This window comes from Onychostruthus taczanowskii, unplaced genomic scaffold (genome assembly GCF_017590055.1).
Source record: "Onychostruthus taczanowskii isolate IOZ18803 unplaced genomic scaffold, ASM1759005v1 scaffold26, whole genome shotgun sequence".
Lineage (NCBI taxonomy): Eukaryota > Metazoa > Chordata > Aves > Passeriformes > Passeridae > Onychostruthus > Onychostruthus taczanowskii.
This window is the reverse complement of record NW_024499906.1, coordinates 4,721,455-4,745,562: the sequence shown is the minus strand read 5'-3', so window position 1 is coordinate 4,745,562 and position 24,108 is coordinate 4,721,455. Positions and strand designations below refer to the sequence as shown.

General features: G+C 38.8%; 1 protein-coding gene across 5 annotated transcripts in view; it reads left to right on the top strand.

Moving 5' to 3' along the window:
• The window catches only part of EPSTI1 (epithelial stromal interaction 1), a 56,884-nt gene extending 33,293 nt beyond the window's left edge, over window positions 1-23,591 (top strand). For 2 of the 5 annotated variants that reach the window (XM_041407326.1, XM_041407323.1), the window contains 6 exons: window positions 778-871; window positions 4,081-4,164; window positions 6,895-6,968; window positions 8,885-8,982; window positions 14,088-14,120; window positions 15,586-16,187. In XM_041407326.1, the coding sequence (XP_041263260.1) occupies window positions 778-871; window positions 4,081-4,164; window positions 6,895-6,968; window positions 8,885-8,972 (340 nt within the window). In that variant the 3' untranslated portion in view covers window positions 8,973-8,982; window positions 14,088-14,120; window positions 15,586-16,187. Of the gene's footprint in view, window positions 1-777; window positions 872-4,080; window positions 4,165-6,894; window positions 6,969-8,884; window positions 8,983-14,087; window positions 14,121-15,585; window positions 16,188-19,251; window positions 19,306-21,574; window positions 22,018-23,558 lie in introns of those variants that run through there. The other 3 variants (XR_005952873.1, XM_041407324.1, XM_041407325.1) reach the window with 3 other exon arrangements.
• The last annotated feature ends 517 nt before the right edge of the window (window positions 23,592-24,108 follow it).

Below are 24,108 nucleotides of genomic sequence, written 5' to 3'. Positions count from 1 at the left end.
AATAAAATTGCCTCTTTACTCTAACTCTGTTCCTTTGAGTGAGGAAAGACTTCAATATACGTGCCTGGGAGTGCAGGTTAAGAAACTGGTTCCTCACCACAGCACATGAACTCCCATCCTTTGTTTTTATTTGTGACCTAGTTTAATTGTACTTGGTCGAAACTGTGAGCAAAGTGATGCTACTTTGAAATTCTGGGTTCGTTAGGCATGCAGCTGGAAAAAGAAAATTGCCCTTGCCAGAATAAGAAATGAAAATGTTGTGCATTAACTAAAGACAAGCATTTTTTTCTTGTCACAAAATGCTTGAAAGCCTTTCTGCTTGATAAAGTAATCTGTTGTAAGGCTGCATTGTATTAACTCTGAAGGAAAATTTCTGAAAATAATCTTTTAAAGTACTTAGCTGAGATTTATAGATCTCGTAGAAAGATTTGCAAAAATTCTGTGAAGCAGTTGGCATCCTCATGAAGTCCAGTGATATGTGAGTCTGTTATATAGGAGCTTTACAATGAGGAAAGCATAGCCACTGTACACACCAAATATGCAAATGACCATAATTGTTTGCTTAAAAAATCATCCCAGCAAATGTCTTATCCACAGTGTGGGTTCTGTATCCTCTGTCCCATTTGTCTGTTTCCATAACCTATTTTTTTCTACCTGTGATGTTTTTCAGCAGACACATGATAAAATGTCTAGGCTAGATTCCAAGGGTGGAATAAAAAGCTGTGTTTATTTTTATGGAAGCACTAACAATTCTATTTGGATTGAATTTCTTCATAGCAAAACCAATGAATTGCTGAACAGATTGGATGTGGGGTTGCCAAAGAGTGATTCCTGTCAGATTGCTAATCCTGGCCCAGAATCTACAGCATGGGTAAGCAAAACCATAGTGTGTGCTGTATTTTCTATCAGCTTTCCAGGTGCTGTCAATAGTGTAATGTTAGAATATCCTAATTGAGCTTAATTGCTGAGACGTAACCCAGTGAGTACCAAGGAGCCTTTCTGGGTGAATGAGACTGCCTACCTTGTCTCTTCCACACTGGTAGGGTATTCTACATAGTAGAGGACTTTCTCTATCAGGAAGAGAAAGATCTCTTTCTGAGATCCAGATTTATATTCTAAGGTTAGATGAAAATCTTAAGTATGCCCTGTCCCCATTCACTGGTGGTAAGCTTTTATGAAATCTCAATAAATTAAGGTCAGCAGATGCTTTTCTGCATTAAAAATCCAGTCAAAAGAGAAGCTTGTTTCTCATTGCATCCTAAAAGTGATTCTAAGACACTGCTTGGGGTCTTTGTCCCAGTTTAAAGTAGTCTGGTAAGTATCAGTGTAATTAGGAAATAGATAAAGTATTGCTTCAATTTCATTATTCTTATTGACTCTAAGAGGCTTTTTCACATACAATTAGTCTCGTCATGTCTAACCAAGCTTTCCTACTAATGTAGAAAGTTTCAGTGAGGAGTATTAACCCTGAAAGAGAAATATTTCTCCTGTAGGGAGGTTTGTACTTGGGGAAGGACAGAGAACAGGGAGCCAAGCAGACAGAAATTGACATTGGAAGCAACTGAGCACAAGTACGGAAGTATCTGGTCTGGGCTGCCCTCTGTTGTATATAGCCCCAAGCACCAGCTGCTGGGTAACAGGAAGGGAAGATTTGCCTCCAAATTTCCTCGGGTTACTTAGAAATGGGAAAAAAATCCTCCCTTCGTAGAAATTGCTGCCAACAGGATATATAACACATCTGTCTTGCCTCTAGTATCTCTTCCTGGTTTTCATTGCATGAAAAGAGAAGTTGATATTGAAAATAGGTCCCATTCCCCTTTAATTTTTCAGGATATCTTGTATCTCTGAAAACCCTAAAGACATTTTAGCAAATGTGGGCAGCTATATAGCTGGAAAGCGCCAATTTCTGCCCAGCACTGCTGGACAGAAGGTCATTTGTGGAAGAGCGGCTTTCAGACTGTATTTTGTAGTCCTGGGTGAACAACCAAGATGAAGGGATATGGAAAGGGAGAAAAGATGTCTTGAAACCACTTCTACCTCCTTCTTGAAGCACCAAACACGTCAAAAAATGGGGAGTTGGCTCTTTGGTAAGGAAGCCCTAGCTCTGCAGCTTTCATACTATGTGAGCATTGAACTGTGAAGACAAGTGAGCTCATGTCCCCATAACTGACTTGGATTTCAGCATTTTGGTGTGCTCTCTTCATATCCATACACATGTGGGTGAATTGCTGAAGGAGCACTGAACTATTTCAGTTGTGCAGGTCCTACTTTTAGCCTTGGCCTTCTGCTTCACCTACCTATGTGTGGCTTTCTCATTCCATGTTTTGACAGGTTTCTCAAAAACTTGTGCCAAATTGCATCCCATAGTTCATCTTTCACTCTGCTCATATCCAAGCAGATAAAATACATCATTTATCTGTACTGTTCTTTAGTACTAGCTGACATTATACTTGTCTTTTGTGTGGCTGCATTTCTGTAGCTTTGTGAATCAAATAATCACTTGTTTGTAATGCAGCAATGCAGGTAGAAAAGTCTTCCCAACTAGCATGGATGAGGGCCAGTCTATAGGCATAGACACAGCTTCTGAGCCAGGAATCCAGAGGATGTAACCAGTGAGTTCTTATCTAAATAAACTTGGCATGGAACCAAAATGCTAAACCAGTAGGAAAATGAGGACTCTAATTTGGATGTTACCTTGAATGTGTCCTTTGTCTGGAGTAATTAGATATTCAGAAACAATGTATTTGAAATAGTGAAGTGTGATAAGCTTAGGATGTGGCTAACATGCATGCTAAAAGGGGGAATATACATACATGTATGTGATTTTTTTAAATTTGAAAAGCTTGTTCTGAAAACAGTCTGGGACAATGTGATGCAGATCAAAGTTTTTACCCCTCACATCATTTCTTGGATAGTGGTATTAATTTAGCATACCTAGCTCAACTATCCTTGCCAAATGTTATTTCATGTCCATGAACAAATTTGACTTATTTTGAGTGACTCTGTCATTGATGACTTTTTGGGCCTGCTTATTTAATCAAGCTCATAATTAATTTTAATCCTGTCTTTCAAAGTGTGACCAATCCTGTGTAGATTTTTATTGTCTTCCAACTTGATTAACATATTTTCCACACAATTCTCCAAGCCATTACAGAGAGTAATGAATAATATCGGGCCCAGAATGAGTCTCCCTGGACACATGTAGCAACTTCTCCTAGCTCAAAATTGAGCTATTAATAATTTCTTTCTCTACTCAGTCTTTTTAGCAAATTATGTGCCTGTTGTTTTAATGGTGTCATTCTGCATGCATATATCAAATTTTGGAAATAGTCTGTAGACCTGTAACAAATTCCTCACTTAAGTCAAACCTGCACAATTCTTGTATTAAATGATACTGGCTCATTTTTAAGTGTGCCACCCTATGTCCCTGCTCAAAGACCTTACAGTAGAAGTTCCAGTGTATAATATCCTAAGGATCCTCTGAGACCCTAATTGTTGGTTGGCCTTTTGCAAACAATTAAAACTTGTGAAAGATCAGGGCTAGTTATTGTAATGAAAACCTACTGCACAGTTATTACATTATTCATGATGTGTAGTTCACATTTTCAATTTTCTTGATGCCTCACAAATAATAGCATGTTTGATTTCTCCTGTTGTCCTACCTCCTTAAAAAAATCCTGTGTTCCCCTCTGATACAAAGCCTCCATTCTGCTTTTTCATCTTGGTAATACTTTCATTACTTTTTTTTCTTCCCAGAATATCCCATCTTGTTATCATATATCCTGACGGTGTTTTCTGACTGTTCAGGATATCTGTATGGTTGTCACTGGGACGCAGAATAGCACGTGCTGTGACTACCTGGGTGTGATGCACAGGTGGACATTCAACCAAATGACTGAGAGACTCTAGGCCACTTCTTGTTTAAATTCTAGTCTTGAGACTAATCTGTTTCTTAAGTAACTGGAATCATTCAACCATTTGGGTTTGTTAATTACCCATATAACAATTTGAGAATAAGGTTTGGGATTTTGGCCCTGATCTCACCACACTAATATACTTTTACTTTCTGCTGAACAATAGAAAAGAAGCCATGCTTATAAGCAAGCTCTTCAAGAGGATGAAAACAGAAGATTAGAGGAAATGAGGCAAGAACAACGGAGGAAGGTAATTATACATTAACAGTTTACATATTGTATCATTTTTGCATGCTGTGAAACCAATTAAATACACTGATTACTTGTAGCCTACGCACAGAGCTTCTCTTTAGCAGAAGTGATTCAGTCACTGTTTTCAAATATTGTGAGAGAGATGAGTCAAGCTGTAAAATTTGAACAGGCACAGGACAATTATCTTCCGAGTTCAAGGCTGTTTCATCTGGAAAATGAGCTCCTTTTCACCTCTTCACTTGAATAATTGTGCAGAAGGTTTTTTGACCATGGCAACCGATTTCATAGGCTAAGGAAACCAGTTCACTCTCTTGCAGGCAGAAGTCATCTTACTGAGAAATTAAGGATGATCTCTCTGAATTGTCTCTTTCTAGAGAATTGAGGGCCATGGGCCCTGCTTTTTCAAAGAATGCTCAGATTTCCTGTTAGTTATAGCATACCTCTCTGTGCCTTTGCTGACTACCTAACTAAAAAGTTTTGAATTGTCTAAAAAGCAGGCATACCATAAGTGCAACTTTGAACTCCATATTCTGCATATGCATCATGCATTGCCTGAAATGTGTAGTCCCTCTGGTATAGATTTGGGTACAATATCCACATAAAGTTAATCTGCCAAAGGTGATGGCACTATGCAAAGTTACCTGTCTTGACTCCAGGTTTGACTCTGAAAGTACAGGGAGGGCAGCACTTGAAAATCTAGCAAATAATTTGAAAATACATGAGCAAATGCTGAGCCACTTGCTGTGCCTCTGCTGTTGCTAACATCAAAATTAATGTTAAGCTACGTCCCCAGTGGGAGAATTTTAGCACAACAAATTCCATACACTGAGTTTCTTCTAGAACTGGAGAAGTTACTCATTCCCTGTCACTGATATCTTTCTTTACATGCTGGGGATGTGTCCTCATTGAATAGTATTCTAATAACTATAATTCTGGGAAAAAAAAGGTGGGGCAAAAGAGAGTCTCTTCATTGCTATCCCATCAGGATTATTCTCAGAACCTATACAGAGAAAAAAATTTTGAAAGCCAGCCTGGATGGGTAGAAGGCTGGTTCCTGTTGTAGTCTGTACATGCATCCTTCCAAAGAGAAAATAACTACAGATGTAAATTAGCACGTCCCTAATTCATGGGTTTGGTTTAAGGTACTTGTGTAAAGCTGTAGACTCTTTAGCAATTTCCATGGGTTGCTAAGGAGGTGTTGGCTGCTTCTAAGGCTGCCCTTGTTTGCTATGTGGTTCCAAGGTCTCCTTGCCTTCACAGTTGCTGCTACCTATTGTGCAGAGTAATGCACTACTTACAAACCTACTGTAAATAATATGGATTTTAAGGGCTCCAATAATTGTCCCCCAGATATATGTTGGCTCGTTTCTACTTCAAACTAATATTTATTAAAGTAATTGTGAATTCTGTCTTGTGTGTACCTCCTAGCACAGTGTAGCTATAAAATGTGTAGGTATTGTCAGTTCCCTTTTTTTCTTCAGAACAGGTTTTAGTATGTATTGCTTGATTTAGAAATTTTCAGTACACTTTGAACACGGCATCATATACACACAATATATTTCAGAACATTACTCCAAGAGAGGAGTCGGCATATTGGCAAGTCAGATACTGAGTTTTAATTTTCAGGTTGAATAGTTATTTAAAATAGTGAAAATTGAGGTTGGCTTTTTTATTTCTTAATCTTGTTTCTTCTTTTAGAGCTAGACAAATATTGATACACAACACATTCTCAGTTATTGATTTTCTCCATACATTTATTGCATAGTTTTTACTTAATGTTCCACTTAAATTGATTTTAAAAAAACCCCAGTCATGTGGTTCCATTCAGTTACTGAAGCTTTTATCTAAGCACATAATTTTATTTTAGTTTCTATTCCTGCTGCTGTGCAGTTGCTATGGAAAATATGAAAGATGGGTCTGTTCCTATGTCTTCCCCCTTGCCCTGCAAGCCCAACTCTCCTTTGTAGAAAGATCTGCAACTTCTTGGGTGGTTGCAGGCAGAAGGAGCTGGACAAGCAAGCGCACATACAGACCAGAGTCATACCAACTGTGTTTCCTTCACAGTTTTGGCTAAAATTGCATGACCAAACTCTCCTCAGAAAAGAATTCCCTTTGGCACTGTTTATAGACCTTAATACTGCGTAAGGCTGGTAGTCTGCTGCAATGCTGGGGGGCTGGTATATGTTCCCACCACACCATTTTCAACAAGCACCATTTTCCCTCCTCACCCTGAAGGGAGCCCCAGGGAGCTGGAGGTGACACACCACACCACATAGCCCAGGTCTCATCTTCTGCTTGCACTCTGTAGAGGCGGGAGGCGAAGGGCATGTCTCCTTCTTGCTCTGTGGGCATGACAGCTGTGGCTGCTCCTCACTTTGGCTTTCGTCCCACTTTGACCCACTGGGAAATTCAAATCTGTGTTTTGGGACAAGGGGAAGCAGACTGCTGTCTGGCATACCCCCTTAAATGTAGGACTGTAAATGTCTGAATCCTGTAACTCCCACTTTTTAAGGCACAAACAAAAAATTATCCACATGCTGAACAGAAAAACCAGCTCAGTTTTTAACATAGTGCTGTCACATAAGGAAGATGCTGCTGAGAGAAGTAGCTTACTTCAACTGAGGTTAACATCACGTGGAATTAATAGGGTTTGCAGCATAAGTATGTTAATTAAAACTAAGTTAGTTTATTTGTTTATTTGTTTGTTTTTCACTTTTATCATTGCCAGGCTGAATTATTGGAATTTAAACAAAAGCAGGAAGAGGAAACCAGGACAAGAGCACTTAAAAATGAACAGAGGAGGTAGGATGCAAAAAATGCAGAATGCACTCTAATTGAATTTTCACCTGGAAAGGGTCTCAAAATTTCAGGCACTCATGCTTCAGAAGACTATTGCAATGAGGATCCCTGACCTCAGCTCTGGTTTAGCTTTGCTTTCAAATGAGATCCTAATATCCCTGATTACAACTGCTCACTGCATGCAGTATGACCCAGAGTGCCTTTCTCACTTTATTTATCCTATCAGCATAGGATACAGCATAGGGTAGAAACTATTAATAGTTTTATGGATGACTACTAGTACAGTAGCTTCAGCTGGGACACACTTGATATGTGTATCTGTATATGAACCTAGATATCTATATATTTTTATTTTTATATCTATATTTTTATTTATTTTAGAATGGTCTATTTTGTCCATGCCACATCTTGTGGGTGACTGTCTCTGAGGTTAGCAGGCAGAGCTAAACCTGGGACTTGGTGTTGATTCAGATGGAACCTGCAGTGCAGCAAGGCCCTCTGCAGCTGCATTTCCTTGTGCCCCAGGCTGTGCCCCACTGCTGTGACCTCTCTGTGCTCAACACTTCTCATCTTCCATTTCTGTCACTTAACTGACTTTTCATTATCCTGAAGCACAGCTTTATTCTCAGCTTTGTGTTCTGCTGGTAAAAAGAAACAATGCTCAGGCTCAAAAATAAAAACAACATTTGTTTATTTTTTTTCAATCATTATGTAAATAGTAAAAAAATTGCCTACTTCTGTAGACAACCACTCTTCAGACTGCTTTCATTTCTTTTTTTCTCTAGGAAAGACATTGAAATAATTACTCATTGAAGTTAATGAAGGATTTTTGATTCAGTCCATCTCATATGCCTAGACAGAAAAAACCCAGTATTTTGCTTTTTATCTCATTCTTACCAACACCATTGTAAAACATTAAAACAGCAGTCATGTCTAAGCATGTGTGTCAGTCCTAAGCAGTAATCAAAGGGAAAAAGAAACAGTTTTCCAGAGAATCATAGAATGATTTGGGTTGGAAGGGACCTTAAAGCTCCAAGCTCCTTGCCATGGACAGGGACACCTTCAACCAGACCAGGTTGCTCAAAGCCCCATCCAACCTGGCCTGGAACACTGCCAGGGATGGGGCATCCACAGCTTCTCTGGGCAACTTGTGCCAGTGCCTCAGCACCCTCATAGTGAAGAATTTTTTCCTGGTATCCAATCTAAATCTACCCCCTTTCAGCCTAAAGCCATTCTCCCTTGCCCTTTATCACATGCTCTTGTAAAAAGTCCCTCTCCATCTCTCTTGTAGCCCACTTAGATACCAAAAGGGCTGCTGTAATGTCATCCCCACAGGCTTCTCTTCTCCATGCTGAACAATCCCAATGTGAAAATATTTAAAACAGATTGAGGAAAACTGTGTATTTGTCCATACTTTCCAGATTGATAGAGTAGTGCAAAAAAATGCTAGAATTTCACAGCTGGATGGAAGAGAAAATTGTCTCTGTTAGTAATAAGCTTAAGTGGGTTCTTCCATTTTTTATTAGGAAACCAGTACTTCCAGAAAATTTCCTTGTGCACTGAAGGCTGAAATATACCTAAGGTGACTTGTCAAAATATGTAAGCTCCCTAAAAAGGTGGGTGGTGGTATACAGGTCATCTTTCTATGGAGAATTTTGGTGCATTATTGCACAGTAGCCAAGGTGTGCCTTTTAATCCTAACAGCCTGATCCCAGGATAAGGATGCATCTGGTGAATTGAAAATTAAATCCACCTGATCTCATGCCCATGCACGGTTATGCACCACAGACTTGAAAAATACAGGAAGATGGGCTCTGAACAGATTGGAAGGGAAAGCCACTCACAGAATGTTAAATTTCAATAGTTTGTGAACTTCTCAGCTGCCTTCCATCATTATTAATTTTTTATTGTACTTTAAGGGTAAATAATGCTTTCCTGGACCGACTCCAGAACAAAGGACAGCCTAATAACATCTACCACCCTGGGTATAATGGACTACCTCAATAATGGCACCTTGGTAAGTTTTTTTGGTACAGAATGGAGAAGCAATGAGATTGTTTAAACACTGAATTTTTCTCCAGACACTATTGTGTGTCTGTGTGTATTCAGCCTGCTGGACAGAACTTTCAGCCCTGGCTAGCTGTCCTTAATACCTTTCCGGAAGAAATTCTGTCTAAAATAGAAGCTGTTCAAATGGGAGGAGGGAGAAACAGCTGCTCTTGCAACAGAACTCAGTGGCCTTGTGTGTGAGGTACTCACTGCAAGGAGCCACATCCAAGGTACTTCCTTAAGTTCAGAACAAGGATAGTGAAATCATTAGGGAGTTTTTTTTTAAAGTCATTAAACAAAAGATGCTTGGATGTGCTGTAAATATTTTAATATGGTATTGAAGTTGGAGGGAAAAAATCCCATCTCCATCTGTCTATCTATCTATCTATCTATCTACCTATCTACCTATCTACCTATATCTTTCCAGGTACAGCTGCTCATTTTTTACCTATATAAAATTATGACAAAGAAGGCTCAACTACATTTCATTTAAAAACAGTATTTGTAGGGATTCTTTGAAGAAAAGATATCTTAACTGTAATCTATTAAACATCCATTAATTTTTTTCAACTGTTCTAATGAGACCTTTATGTGACTGTTGTTTAGAATTGCACTTTTCAGTGTAAAAAAAAAGTAATTATATGTATTCCCCATCATGGAATTTTTCATTAGGCTGAAATTCTATTGATGAGAGGACCCTAGTACAGGAATGGAAGAGTTAGGAAGACTAAGAAGCAAAATAATGAGAGTCTAAGAGAATTTAGTGTGTGTGACAGCGTAGAGAAAGGTGTTTAGTTGATAAAATACAAAAGCTTTTATTGGATCAGTTGGTGAGGATGTGTACGTTAGCCAGTGAATACCAGGAAGGGTTTGGTTCAAGCAACTCCAAAGACAAGGCATGGTTAAAATGCAGATATTCTTGCTACTGGAATTGTCCATGTACTGGAAGTGGGAAAAAGGGTGTCTTCATCACTACAAGCTTTGGGCAAGTCTTGGGCTCAGGAACTTTAGTGCTGGCTCTTGATCTTGGTGACGGGAGACAGGATGTGCCAGCTCAACCTCCCATCAGATCTGTGAGCAGACATTAGCAGCCTTACTGATCTGAAACACTAGCACGTCAGGCAGTCCAGAGGCTGATGGAAGGCAAGTTACAGATGTCCAGGCTAGTTAAAGAGTGTGAGTAAGAGAGCACAGTGTATGGCAGGCCTGAGCCACCTCCTGAAGGATAGCATGTCTGCAGATAGCAGAATTAGAGACTGCAGGTGGGACACAGACACCTGATACACAGTGAAAGTGCAGAAGGTAAAGTCTGCTGGAGAGTGCCTGGTTAACAAAGGCAATAAAGGCACTTTGTGTCTTTTACCCCCATTTGTGTACCATTTCCTGATAAACTCCAAGGAAAATGTGTGACACAGCCAATATGTCCAACATCTTACTCGAGCATCTCCATCAGAGCACCTGCCTTAACCCCTGGAAACCTTGCCATTGTCTGCAGAGGTGGCAGGCGTTTGCCTTTAGCCAGATGCACAGACCCTCTTCCACAGGGCAAGTGTTGGTATCACCAAATGAGTGTGCTCAGACCAGGCACTGTATTAACAACAGATGACTATGTGAAGGGTTTTTTGAATATATAAATTCAAAGAATGCATCAACATAAATGCAAGAAAACCCCATGTATGGAAGTGATAAATGTCCTACTCTGCTGTTTACTTAATGGCTCCCAAAGAGCCTGCCTTCTGTTGGATAATGCTAGATCTATTTTTTCCTTTATGTTATAACATGAGATTTGAAGACTAAACAGAGAAGGAAAAGATTCAAATATGAAAGAATATGTCATAATGGATAGGAATTAAAAAATTAGTATTGGTAACAAGTACAAGAAAGAAAAATAATCTCTCAAAAGATAGGCTGGAGGCAGCAATCTTAGTATCTTTGATTATACCAAGATTCTTCTCCTTTCCTTTGGGATTTAAAAAAAAAGAGCTGAACTCCAGGCAGGGCTTGCAAGTCATGTAGTCTGCAGCCTGGCATTTTACATTACAAGGGAGCTGACTGAAACAGGTCAGAATATATACTAAGACTAATAGAAGGTAAAAAATTTCCCAAAGTAAAGACCTGAAGGTAATTTTTGAGCCTATTCCATCCGTGCAGTGGCACCAAAGGGGAAATATTTGTTCTCTTTCCCTATTGTATTTTTTTTCCTGTTCGAACTCTTCACAGTCACAACAACCTCACACTTAACAGAAACTGAATGTTGTGCTCTATTGTTGATGTACCTACTCTGTTTTTCATTGTTAGTTCTATTATCCTGGTTTCCTAAAGAAATGAAGTTTGTACGATCATGCTGTCTGTCTGCATGTAATAAGATTTCCCAGCTGCTGGCCAATCTTAGCCAAATTTGAAAGGGATTATAAGTCTCAGAGATAATTAAATTTCTGTGTGTTTTGTGAAAAGCAGTGACTAGCATAGGAGACAGCCTAAAACAGTGCCCACTCTGAGGGGTGGTGCATTCTCTGCATTGTTTGACTGCAGCCCTCTGGCGGATCAGCGTGGGCACAGCTCCAGAGCAGCTGCAGCTCTGCCCTGATTTCCAGGGGGCTAGGGGATTCAGAAAGGGACATGGATATCACAACAAACATGGAGAAAAGGCAGGGAGGCTGAATATATTGTGTATGTCTGGGAAGAGGGCAGGAGAACAGTTACATTGTCCAATTGTCCCCTAAGCAATAGGGAATGAGTTTTCATTAATTCAAATCCCCTCCAGACATTTTGTGTTTTATTAGGAATATTTATAAGCTGTTCTATCAAGAAGGGTCTTCATGACTGTAATTTTTCCTGCCTTTTGGATTATAAATGCCAGGGCACTCTCTGGGTGGCTATGTAGTTTCCTTTTTTAATGGGAAAACAACAAAATGAAGTTCCACTTCTATCTGTGAGCTATTCCATCCTTGAGAAAGCCCCAAGTCTTGATAGCTGTATGCTATCAAGAAAGTTTTAATGCTCTTTGCACTGCCTTTGACATAAGGATAAACCTTTCAGGATAGGAGGATAAGAAAATTACCGTTGTCCTTTCAATATACAAGTTCAATAAATAAGATCTTATAATGGAATCACAGAATGGTTTGGGTTGGAAGGAAGCTTAAAGGTCATCTAGTTCCAACCTGCCTGCTACAGGCAGGGACACCTTCCATGAGACCAGGTTGCTCAAAGCTCCAGGCAACTTGGCCTTCAGCACTTCCAGGGATGGGGCATCCACAGCTTCTCTGGGCAACCTGCTCCAGTGCTTCACCACCCTCACAGTAAAGAATTTCTTCCTAATTTAATCATTACTCAGCCGGGACTTAGAACTGAGACAGTATTTGTTCACTGTTTTGGCACAAATTATCAGTAAAACACTTCTGTTGTTACAAAAGAATAACTTTAAAACAGTTGTGTGTTTTGTTATTCAAGGTCTAATGAGATTTGCCGATATCCAAGTACGTAGGGATTTGCAGAGACTAAAAGCTAATGCATGGCAAGCTTGTAACTGAGACCCTGTTAATTTTTGAATGAAAATGTGGCACTGTCAAGTACCCTTATGTTTATTCTGTAAATGGAGATAGGTCACATTGTGAACATATGACATTTATAGGTCTCCTCTTCTTTAATGTGATACTCGTTGTCTTGCTGAAACTCTCTGAGCCATAGCAAACCCAGAATGCAGCAGGCAAGGGGACATATTACATCTTCCTGTCTCATGTCTTCATTATATCCAGTGTGATGCATAAGAATGAGAAATGCTCCCTCGAGCGCTGACTCTGCTCTTTCAGTGGATGCATAATGCTAGATATTTGCTGTGCAAAGCAACTATGCCCTGAATACACAGGTGTAGTGGGACAGGAAACCCCATTCTCTTCCTTTCCCATGTGCAGAACAGGAACTCAGTAAGATGCTGGATAAATTTGTTTTGAGGAAATATGATTTACAGATGAAACTATTTTGAATAAATATGGTTTGTGGGTTTGCACTTTGTTTAGTTCTTACAGCATGACCCATGGGAAAGTTTCTTTGGAGTCTCAACCAGCGCTTGATTTATGCTGTTTGTGACCAGTTGAAGAGGGAACAAGTCATGAAGTTTACTGTTGCACAGCAAAAAGAGCCACAGCTCAAAGGTCCCTGAAGTCACAAGGCCAGCATGCATGTCACAGGTTTTTGTAAACAATCCCTCTTTAATATACTTTCAGAAGGATCAAGTTGCACTAAAAATGCTGCTTTCCCAGAACAAAGAAAAGGCTTTTACTTAACATGGGAATATTGAGAAAAGAATATTTGTATAAGAAGGTTCCAGAATGTAATCCACAATGGTTACATTTGTTTAAATGAATAATGTGATTTGCTAACTTAGCTTTAACTTGGTTAGTCTATGTGCAATCTGAGTTGAAAAGGTTATTAATTTGTTTCCTAAAACTGGTTGTTTTCTTGGTTGTTGGGTTTTTTCTTTTTACTGAAAGTAACATGCTTGTCTTTCCTGGAAAAAAAATAGAGAAACTACTTAGCAGAAATATCAGCATCAATAAAGGGACCTCAGATGAGGAGGTCCAGGCAGGCTATAGCTCAGTTTAATGATTTAGCTCTGGCAAGGCTGTCAGACATCATATGCAGATGTGTCTCCCCTGCCTTGATCTCGAGCTCAATCATCCTTTGCTTTGAGAATCTCATCCTGAATGAGAATAGTGGCAGTCTGGGCAGGAACAGAAGAAACTTCTCACTCTTTCAAACTGTATGAAGTTAAGGATTGAGGAATCTGAAGATATTTGAAATACTTCTAGATTTTTTTGTTTTCTCGGCAGAAGCAAGATATGTTTATCTGTTGAGTCAATACATCCTGTTATTTATTTAGAGTTCAAATCAAAGATGTTTCTTGCTAGGAATGGAATCTTGGAGAAGGGTTTGCTTTTTATTTTAAGTGGAGTTTCAAAACTACTTCAAATAATCAAGAAAGCGCCACACAACTAGATAACCATAATTCCTTGCATGAATGTGTGATTGTATTGTACATTGTACTGTACTAATGCATTTTTTATTTTTATCCAGGAGTCAGACTACTTGGAATAAAGGAGGAGCAAGGTAAGAATAATGAATTTGTTCTTTTTAGGACCAACGTCAGTATTAATTTAGTTTTGAATTTGACATTTCATGATGACAACTTACGTAGTTTAATTTTGAAACAATATGAGAAGGGATCTTAAAATAAATGCAATCCAACTCTGTGTTTGGGGGCCAAGCAATGGCACACACCTAATCTGAAACATGATTTTTGTAAAGAATCGCAGAACATGTATTGCAGGTAAGAAGAGCTGATGATGGCATTGAAGGCATCTTCTGGGAGTGCCATGATATTTAGGCTAAAACTTCACTACAGCCATGTTCTCTGCATCATAGACTGTGACTAGATAAAGCTGAACAGCTGAGAAATGTGGCTGGGAGTGCAGGAGGTGACTTAGTAAACTTTCAGTGTTCTTGAGTGAAAGGGATACTGTCGTGGACTGTATTCTTCCAACTACATTTCATGAACAAAAAGGAAGACTACGCATATCAGTGGAGGCTGTCAGTGAAACACCACTACTGAATCAGAGAAATCAGGCCCTCTGCTTTCAAATGTCCTTCTCTTAAGGCTCACTGCATCAGTGTTCCTTTCTGAAAAGGGTCCCCATCTCTAAATCTCATTTCTGATACAATTATGTCTGCAGAGCCTTTACCTCTAGGGTTGGAAACTTTTAAAGCAAGTTCAGGAGCTGGCAAAGATTATTTGTTCCTCAGGAGATGGGTTTGACAGAACTTTTTTTTTTTTGAGACCTGGCATTTTATAAAAAGGAATTTAAAATAATCAAACCTTTAAAAGCCCCTTGCTTCCAGCTCTTCTCCCACAAATCCAGATATGAGACTTTCTTCATCATTTGCTACTCCAACAGTTATGTTAATATTTTTACAGCAGGCTTTATTCTGAAGACAATATCTAAATAATATTGTTGTGTTCCCATGAGTTGTCTTTTCAGTTTTATGAGAAGTAAAATTGTCATTAAAAATTTACTCAAATTCACTAAAGAAATGACAATGTGTAGATAAAGGCAATTCCCTGGAGGAACAGAAATGGCTATTTTTGCAGTCCACAGTTCTACCAGGTTTTATAACCTGTTGACAGCTGAAGGAGTTCAATGCATTGGATCCTTTGTTTTTTTCACCATATTTACAGTACCAATAATGTATTTACATATGAGCTGTACAAGAAATATGGATGGGTGCATTTTGTTTTACTGTTGTTCTGAAAACACATTTCAGCCTGCTACATTAATATATTGTTCAAAGGGTTATTAATATGTCTGCAGATAACTAGGACATTTTGTGAATTAAATTTACAAAAAGATAGACATCCCTTCATGAAGGCTTTACATAATTAAAAGCTAAAACCTGTTAGAAGAAAGGGAAGACTTTATTTTCTAGTGGACTTAATCCCTGAGAATTTGACTTTGAATTTTTTTTTTGTTGTAAAAGATAAATTTTAAATCTGCTTTCTCCCTCCCTCTTGTTGCAGGGTATTGCAGAAATATTCATTTTTATCTCGCCTAGGCTAAATGCCCTCATAAAAGCTCCAAGAAACTGCTCTTTATTGTGCTTCTTTTCTTACCCTGACTTCAGCTGCACACCATCTTCATGAGCAATCTGCAGAGACTGGTTTCTAGCTGTCATTATTCATGCATACATATTTGAAACATCTGATTATGAAAGTCCTATTTAATTTTTAATAAGAATATGTGTAATTTTTTTTTTTCATAAATTGTTTTGCCTCATGGAGAATGTAATTATCCCAGTCTTCATGATCTCTGGAAAAGAAGACATAAGTGACTGCAGAACCTGCAGTAATATCTGTGTTTACTTGATGCTCTTTACCCAGAAAAAAAACCATTTCAGAGATAATCTAAAAAAGCAGGTAGGGAGGGATTTTTTGGGGAAGAGAAGGAAAAATGTTGCTGGGGTTTTGTTTGTTTGTTTTCTGTTTGTTTTTGTGGAAGTCTTGTAAAATTATTTTACTCTTGTACTAAGTAGTCACTCAAGACGAAAAATGTGCATTGTAGACAATCTTTTAAATAAGTTCTTAGAAAAATACGTAACATGAAAGAAAGAAATAAAGCTTGAAATAACACTGAAATGTATTTGATCTCTTCACATCTTTTGTGATACGATGTAGTGTCTTTTCTCTTTGTCTGTTTTACCATGGCAACTTCAGTTACGGGAGTGGGGAGCACTACCCCAACATTAGCTTTAGTTTCCTGCTTTTCTTTGTCCCTCTAGTCCAGTGAAATTTAATTTGTGTCTCCCTGTCTCTGAGGCAGATGACAACCTTTCAATGCTTTCTAAAAATCATCATATATGACCAAGGTACTTCTAATGCAAAAGAAGTGTTCACAGTGCACATTACATAAAACACGCAGAGAAGAAAAAGTGTCTGTGGCATTTGCAAGTATGTCTTAGGCCAAGTTAAAAGTCTCCAGAGCAATTTTTTTTCAGCATGCAGGCATACCATGATATTTTTCCATCACCCTTGCAATATGGAAACTTCATAATGAGTCACCTGAAGGTTTTTTTGAGCCACGGATGTTGCAATGTTTGCTGTCTCTTGTGGGACACTCTGTAGCTGTCTTTGGCTCAAAGAATTACTCAAATCTCTCATTCTGCTAGCTAGCTGATGTTCATAGGGAATGCTGGAGATTTGGCAATATTTTCTGGTTTAGCCTTTTGTTAGGTAAAAATTCCTGGAAAACTTTTCCATACCTACGCAGTGGTACTGTATAGCAAGCGGGATTTGGCTGTGTCATTGGACTTCTTCTTTGGAAATTAAATTTACCTCTCCCTCCAAGAAATCCCTCACCTGGCCTCCTTTGGTAGATGTTAGGACTGGGGCTAAAGGTCTGCAGAGTGGGCAATATATACATGCATATACATATATTTTAAAGGAAATATCTTTGCTGTAGTCAGACCCTGGTATTCTACTCTAATGGGACTCACACTTGCAGGTGGTCTTTTTGAAGCAGTGAACCCAAAGGTTGAGTGGGAGGGGAAGTCACCATTGTCCCCAACAAGTTGAAATTCAGTCTAACTGTGTTGCTCTGTTTTTGTATCCAATGAAAAAAACCTTTTTATTAACCTGCTACTTTCACATTCAGGAACAGTGATGGCAGGTCACCTTGAATAACCTCTTCCATTAAGCTTTCTTGCTTTCTTTTGGCTGTCTTCAAAGTGCTTCCCCTTATCCAGCATTTCAATCTCTTTTTTGAAATGCTGTCTACAACCTCTTTCAAACATTAACTATTCTAGCCCTTTTAATGGAGAAATATCAGAATTTTTCCTCCCTATCTTTCTGAACAGAACAAACAAATCTATATTAACAGTGGCCCAGGAGGTGTCTTTGACAGCCATGCCCTGCAATGGAGATGATAAGAAGTTACATCCATCCACAAATTGATGTTAGCAGGATGTCTGGAAAAAGCAGTTCTTATCCTGTTGGAAAGCTTCCAATATCTCAAAACTACCACCTCCATACACACATACCCTACCCACACTTTAAGTTTGAGAGCAAAGGGATGTTATGACATCTCTTTAAGGGCATTATAATGAAATAAACTGGTGAAAACAGCTTCAGGTTTTGTCAAGAGTTAGGAACTGATAGCTGGGCATCTTTTCTATCTACTTGTTAGAGTAAACATTTGATAAAGCTTTTCAAATTCAAGTAGTTTCTCTAGTTACAACTTACACAAACCAAACTAATTATCTTTGTGCTGTTGCATAAAACCAGATTTTATTAGTGCATAACGGTAAATGGAGGTTTTGGGGTTTTTGTTTTGTTTTGTTTTTAAATTGTTGTTACAATATAATTTGCACTGATGAGCTCCTTGTTTATATTAAAAAAAAAACCTGCCAGCAGGGACTTGCGTGCATCTGGAAGTTGAAAGAGGAAACCCCCTTGCTTTTTCTTTGCAGAGTCAAATTCATTTTAACAAACTGACTGAACCATTATGATCAGCTATTCTGAATTCCAATATAACTTGACAGCAAGAGTCCTCTGTTTAGATTTTATGGTCTGCCTAAATCAGAAACTACCTTCCTATGAAGAAATGTAGCATTTATTTAAGGACTTACAAGCCTGATTATCTGTTATGTACCCAAAAGTTGTTCAAATGGTTTATCTATTCCTACTTTTAAAAATGTCTTCCTGACTCCTAGTATAAACTTACTAAGTTTCATAAAACTGTTAATGAATTTTCTTAAGCATTTACTTGGTAAATTAGAGTTTTCTGCTCCTGAGACTCTTCTTTTTTTTAATGTGCAGAATTTGGACTGCTTCATTCAATTTACAGGTTTTGTTCAGCTTTTATTTTAAAAATATTCCATATCTGAAGAAAGCCTTTGATGCCATGGGATTTGGTGTAACTGTATCTTCTTTTTGGTATGTGCCCCCCTACTCAGACACTAAGGCAGAATATTATAAGCTACTAGAAAGGGAGTTAATCCATAGCTTACATTTTATGGTATTCATCTGTGTTCAGTTTATGCCTCTGCATCAAGAAATTCAAATCCCTGTCTCCTGTCTTGGAGAACATTTTAACCACCAGGTTCTTTAGAGCAGTTCTCAGCACCCAAGCTATGTCGACTCTTCTGCTTTATGCAAAATAATAGAAATTCATGTGAAATGAGAAGGTAACATGACATGACTTTATCTGTTCCAAGAGCTGGATGTTACTGCTGTGGCCCATGTCATGACTCTGCTCCCCGTCACAGTCTTTGGAGCTCTGAGCAACCCGGTCTAATGGCAGGTGTCCCTGCCCATGGCAAGTGTTTGGAACTGATGATCTTTTGGGTCTCTTCCAACTCAAATCCTTCCATGGTTCTATAATTCTAGTGGCTCACTCACATTGACTCCTTCACACTCCCAGATATTTGTTTTCTCTATTTTTGCTCCCGGAATACAAACTGTCTGGCAGAAATCCGTTCCACTTCCTCTCTAAATATTACTCCTCATTGCCTTCAGTCTTTCCCCTTTTCTTGTAATCCATGGGTTCTTCCTTTAGTACTCTTGACTGCTTCAATAGCCTGTTTTTCTACTACATCCTCTGGAATTAAAAATTGAAACAATACTATTGCTATTTGCTGCTTCAATGTAACATTTATTCTTTTGCAATCATTTCTCTTTCCTTTCTGACAGACCAATATGTTTTCTTGACTCTTGTCTATGTCCCCTATTTATCCCATCCTTTTCCATCTTGGCGTGGGGCTGCATTAGGAAGAGCATTGCCAATGGGTCAAAGGATGTGATAATTCCTTTCTGGTCAGCACAGTGAGATACATCAGGAGTGTTAGGACCAGTGCTTGGCTCCCCAGTACGAGAAAGACGTGGACACACTGGAGTGAGTCCAGCAAAAGGCCGTGAAGGTGGTGAGGGGACAGGAGCATCTTTGATATGAGTGCAGACTGAGAGAGCTGTGACTGTTCAGCCTGCAGATGATAAGGCTCACAGAGATCTCACAGAGGTGAGTAAATATTGGGTGGGGTGGGGGGGGGTGGAGGACATTAATTCAGGTGCCAAACAACAGGACAATGGGCATAACTTAAAATACAGAAAATTCTATTTAAGGACATAAGCCTTTTTTTTTGTTTTTTGGTTTTTTTTTTTTTTTTTTTTTTTAATAGCTTATAAGGCAGTGTCACAGGTTGCCCAGAGAGGCTGCTGAGTTCACGTCCCTGGATTGTCCTGAGCAACCTGCCATCAATGACCCTGCTCTGAGCAGTAGCAGCCATGGGCAGGCACTCAGCTGGTGCTGACACTTTTAGTAGAGGTGAGAACTTTCACTGTCACTGGGTAGAAATGGAAGCTTGAAATGAGAAAATTCACCTGAGATTCTTCAGTCTCTCATTAAAGACTTTCCAAATTTCAAACCATTCTAGGGATTTCATCTGAACTCTCTCTGATCTGCTCTCATTAAGAAGAGTGGGTTTATTTCTTGCCAACATTAATTCTTTTTTTTTCCACTTTGAGCCCCCATTCCCTGTTCCTAGCTGTTTGATCTTTGCACTTAGCTCCTTAATTAAAAGAAGGCAAGCCAGCTTTTCCTGCTGCCTGGACCTCTCTCTAGGAGCTATCTTTATCTCTCATTCAGTTAGTGCCAACCACAGTCTTTACCACCAATTTCTCTTTCCTTCCCTCCCAATCCATGAACTCCCTTGAACTATATTTGGGTAAGAAACCCTATCAGAAATGTTATTTTTGAAAGATGATTCTCATTTAGTATTTTCTTTTAAAGTCTCTCTAGCAAATTCTCAATTTTCTTATCTAGACTTTGAAGTTTGAGTAGTTCTTTATTTTTGTGTGAGAAAGTCATATGGCCTTTTATAACTCTGCTCTTTTAACAAATGCACATTTTGTCAGACTGGAAATCCCACCATAAATGCAACTCCTACCTATTCAAAGTTTAATCTTTCATTAAGCCGTGTTGTCGGGTATTAATTATGCTGTTCACCTTTAATTCTTTATTGAGCACATCCTCTTCTGCTTTCATAAGATTTTGCCCTGGGTAAGCATTAAATTGACAGACCTAAAGTTAGTTTTTCAGCACATTATCCTTCGGAAACACTGAAAAATTTATTTCCTGTCTTCTCTGTTCAATCTTTTAGACAGTCACCATATCTCAGAGGATTTATCCAGTATCCTGCTTTGAAAACAGTGTTTTTACAATCTCATCAGTTGATTCACCTACAGACAGTGGTCCAAGCTCTCTTCTTTGTTGATATTTAGTAACTCACTGCTTTACTAAAAAAATAAAAAATATATATTTCCCTATTCCCATGTGAAATAGTCATCTGTCTGTTCCCCAGAAATAAATATGTGTGTGTATTGCTATCAGAAGTGAGGATTTTGAATTTTAGTCTCTTTCCCTGGCACAGTGATGGCTGTGGAGCTATTCTGTGGGGGTGGCAGGGTTTATGTGTTGGTGTTCCTTTGATCTCTGCCTGGAGTGGGGTGTTTTCATAAGTCATGGTGCATGACTGGTGGCCACTGGAGGAGCAGGGTATTTCATTATTGTAAAATTTCATCCTCACAGGAGATAAGCTTTCAGTAGCCACCTTCCATGTTTACTCCCCCAAGGAAATAGTTAAGTCTTGGGTTACAAAGGCAAAAATAAAGTTATGAAAAGAAGAAAGTAACAAATGCAGTCTTGGCATGGCTCTGATAATAAAGGTGTTATCCAACTAACTTCAAAGGTGTGACTAACACCACAGCTCAGCAGCCAAGAGCAGAACAGCCAGGTTGAATCTTTGCACCAATTTCTTAGCTGGTTGGTTCAATTGAATATGATCAATGAAAAACCTAGGGAAAAAAAAAAAACCATTTATCACCTTAAGAAGCTACAATTTGCTCCCTAGTGTAAACTATCCTATACTATTTCTTACTCTGCTTTTGTGGAGAGACTCCACTACTATTGACACTCTCTCCCTTCCTTTTTTTTTTTTTTTTTTTTTTTTTTCCTAAGGTGCAAAAAAACTTGATGGCATGCTTGATTTGCATTTGGTTTGTTGATCTGCATGACTGAAATGCTTCGTCCATCTTCATGGAGCCTGGTAAACGGATGTTGTGCTGTTTTAGCACATCTTGAAGGTCAGCGATTGCTAGCACAGCAGAGACCAGAGCCTTCAATCCTAGAAATTGGCCTGCTTGTCATTATTCATGTACCTGATCCAACCATATGTGAATAAAACAAAGACACAATGAACTAATCTGGACCTTTTACCGGAGGTTAATTTAAGTGCAAACTTTGCAAAGGTAAAACCTGTACTACACAAGGAAGTTTCTCAGGTAAATTTCATCCAGTGTGCCCAACTCCTTTTTAACCTGAATAAAATGGAAAACAAATGAATAGGGAAAAAAAAATCAGGGAAAAAACCCCCAAAACCCCAGACTACAAAACCAAATCAATAAAAAAAACCCAACCAAAGTCCATTTTTTTTTTTTTTTTCATTTCTTCCAGAGGCAGAAAATGGTTTAGTTTGGCAGGCTAATTTTTGTTTATTAACCTTTATTTTACATGGCTTTTCAGAAGTTCTGCTGTACCTTTTCACTCTGAATCAGTTCTGATTAATTTTCTGTTCTCTTGAACTTTTTTTCCTGTGTGTGAGATCAAAACTCAAAGCACCAATTACTTAACTCTTTAAATCAATTTCTCTCATGGCTCTCCTTCAAAAAAAAAAAAAAAGAAAGAAAAGAAAAGACTGTTTGAAGCAGTGATTCATTCTGCTTTCTCTGTTTAATCTGAAAAAATGCATTGCTTGCTCTTTGCACACTGGCAATTGTCTACAGATTCAATGTGATTACTCTCTTACAAGTTTCAGCTCCTTTTGACTTCAAGTAGCATGGCCAGCACTTGGGTATGCTGCAGGTTACCACAAAATGGACCTGAAGAAATGACATCTTTTAGAGACTTAAGAGTGGGTCTGTGAGCTAATGAAAAAGAACTGAAAACAAATGCTACTCTGTTAGCATTTTTCAAAATCTATGATTCATAGAGGATGTCTCTCTTACTGGTTTTATTTCAATTCTAACACAAGTAGCAGTAATCTTTACAGCAGTCTTCTATTTGTGTGAAACAGAATAAAGTGCAAAGGAATGTGGAACACAGATGCAGAGGAGATACAAGTAGACCTTGTATAGGTTTGTAGGAGAAAAGAGCCCAAGTTGCTCCTGAAAGAGTAGTTTATTTTCTCTTCCAAGGAGTGTTTTTACTGAGGAAAGTGTTCAGTTTTCTGAACTGTCTGGAGAGCAGATCTGTTAGGGGATCTTTGACACCTAAGATGAATCAGCCTCTGAGAATGTCTGTCTGCCTTTGCTCTCTATGGAAAGAATACAAGTGATCACCACAGACTGTGTTCCTAATTGTTTTGATTATGTGAATCCTAACTAGAACAGCTAAGAAAAGTTATTTACTTGCAGCATATTCCCATAGTTGCAACTATATGTGTAGTCCTGGAGCCTTTCTAAAAAATTGCTTTCACAAATAATAACAAGGGTTTTCCAGGAGGTTACAGCACTCCACTGTTCAATCTGTTATCACAAATTGGTCTTGCAGGCAAGTAAGGGATTCAGAGTTAAAAATTGAGGCCTTGGCTCTAATTGATATCTATTAGCTGAAATCGTATGTTGATATTTGTGGCAGTTTAAGCTTAAGGGCCATCTGAGATTAGAAATCTATTGTGTGAGCACACAGCATGGTACATGGCTGTTTGCTGGACCCAGCAAGGCTCTGTTTAAACAGGCAAGGCTGTGGGCAGGGGAATGGAAAACAGAATACAGTGACACCTGCTCATGTGTGTGTATATATCTATATATATGTATATGTATATATACACATTAAATGAATTCTGTGATCCTACATTTGGCACCACTGAGTAGCCCTGGAGTGTAAGAAAGAAGTTCTGCCTATGTGGCTAACTGGCATCTTCCCCTTTCTTGTCTTTCTACAGCCTGCAGAGGCATCTCTGCCATGGATAGGCTTTCATTCACATCCCAACTTGAAGACACCTAGGCAGGATGAAGCCTTGAGAAGATGATGTGTTACAATTTTATGGTTGCTAAAAAACTTTTTCATCCCTGAGCCACCTTGCTTCACTTGCCAGGCATCCATTTGAGGGAGACAGCACCTCACATAAATACTGTGTACCAGTACTGAGGCTTGTGTCACTTGATACACTATTTCATCCTAAAGGCAGTATAGGCCACACAGGCATATAAGATACCTTGAATCTGACAGCATTTAAAATAAATATGTATGGTCAGATCATAAAGAGGGATAAATCGGTATAACCTTGCTGAAATTGGGTCCCTTAAGCTGCACCCATTACATATCTCAGTGCCAGTAACTCTGAGCAGCTGAGTTTCATGCATGCAAGGAGTCACAATTGTCTCCAGGCATGCTGGGGGGATTTGCAGACACCCCCTGTGCCAGACTGGGCTGGCACAGGCTTAATAGTGGGAATCCTTTCAGCAACCTACAGCCTATTGCTACCACACCTG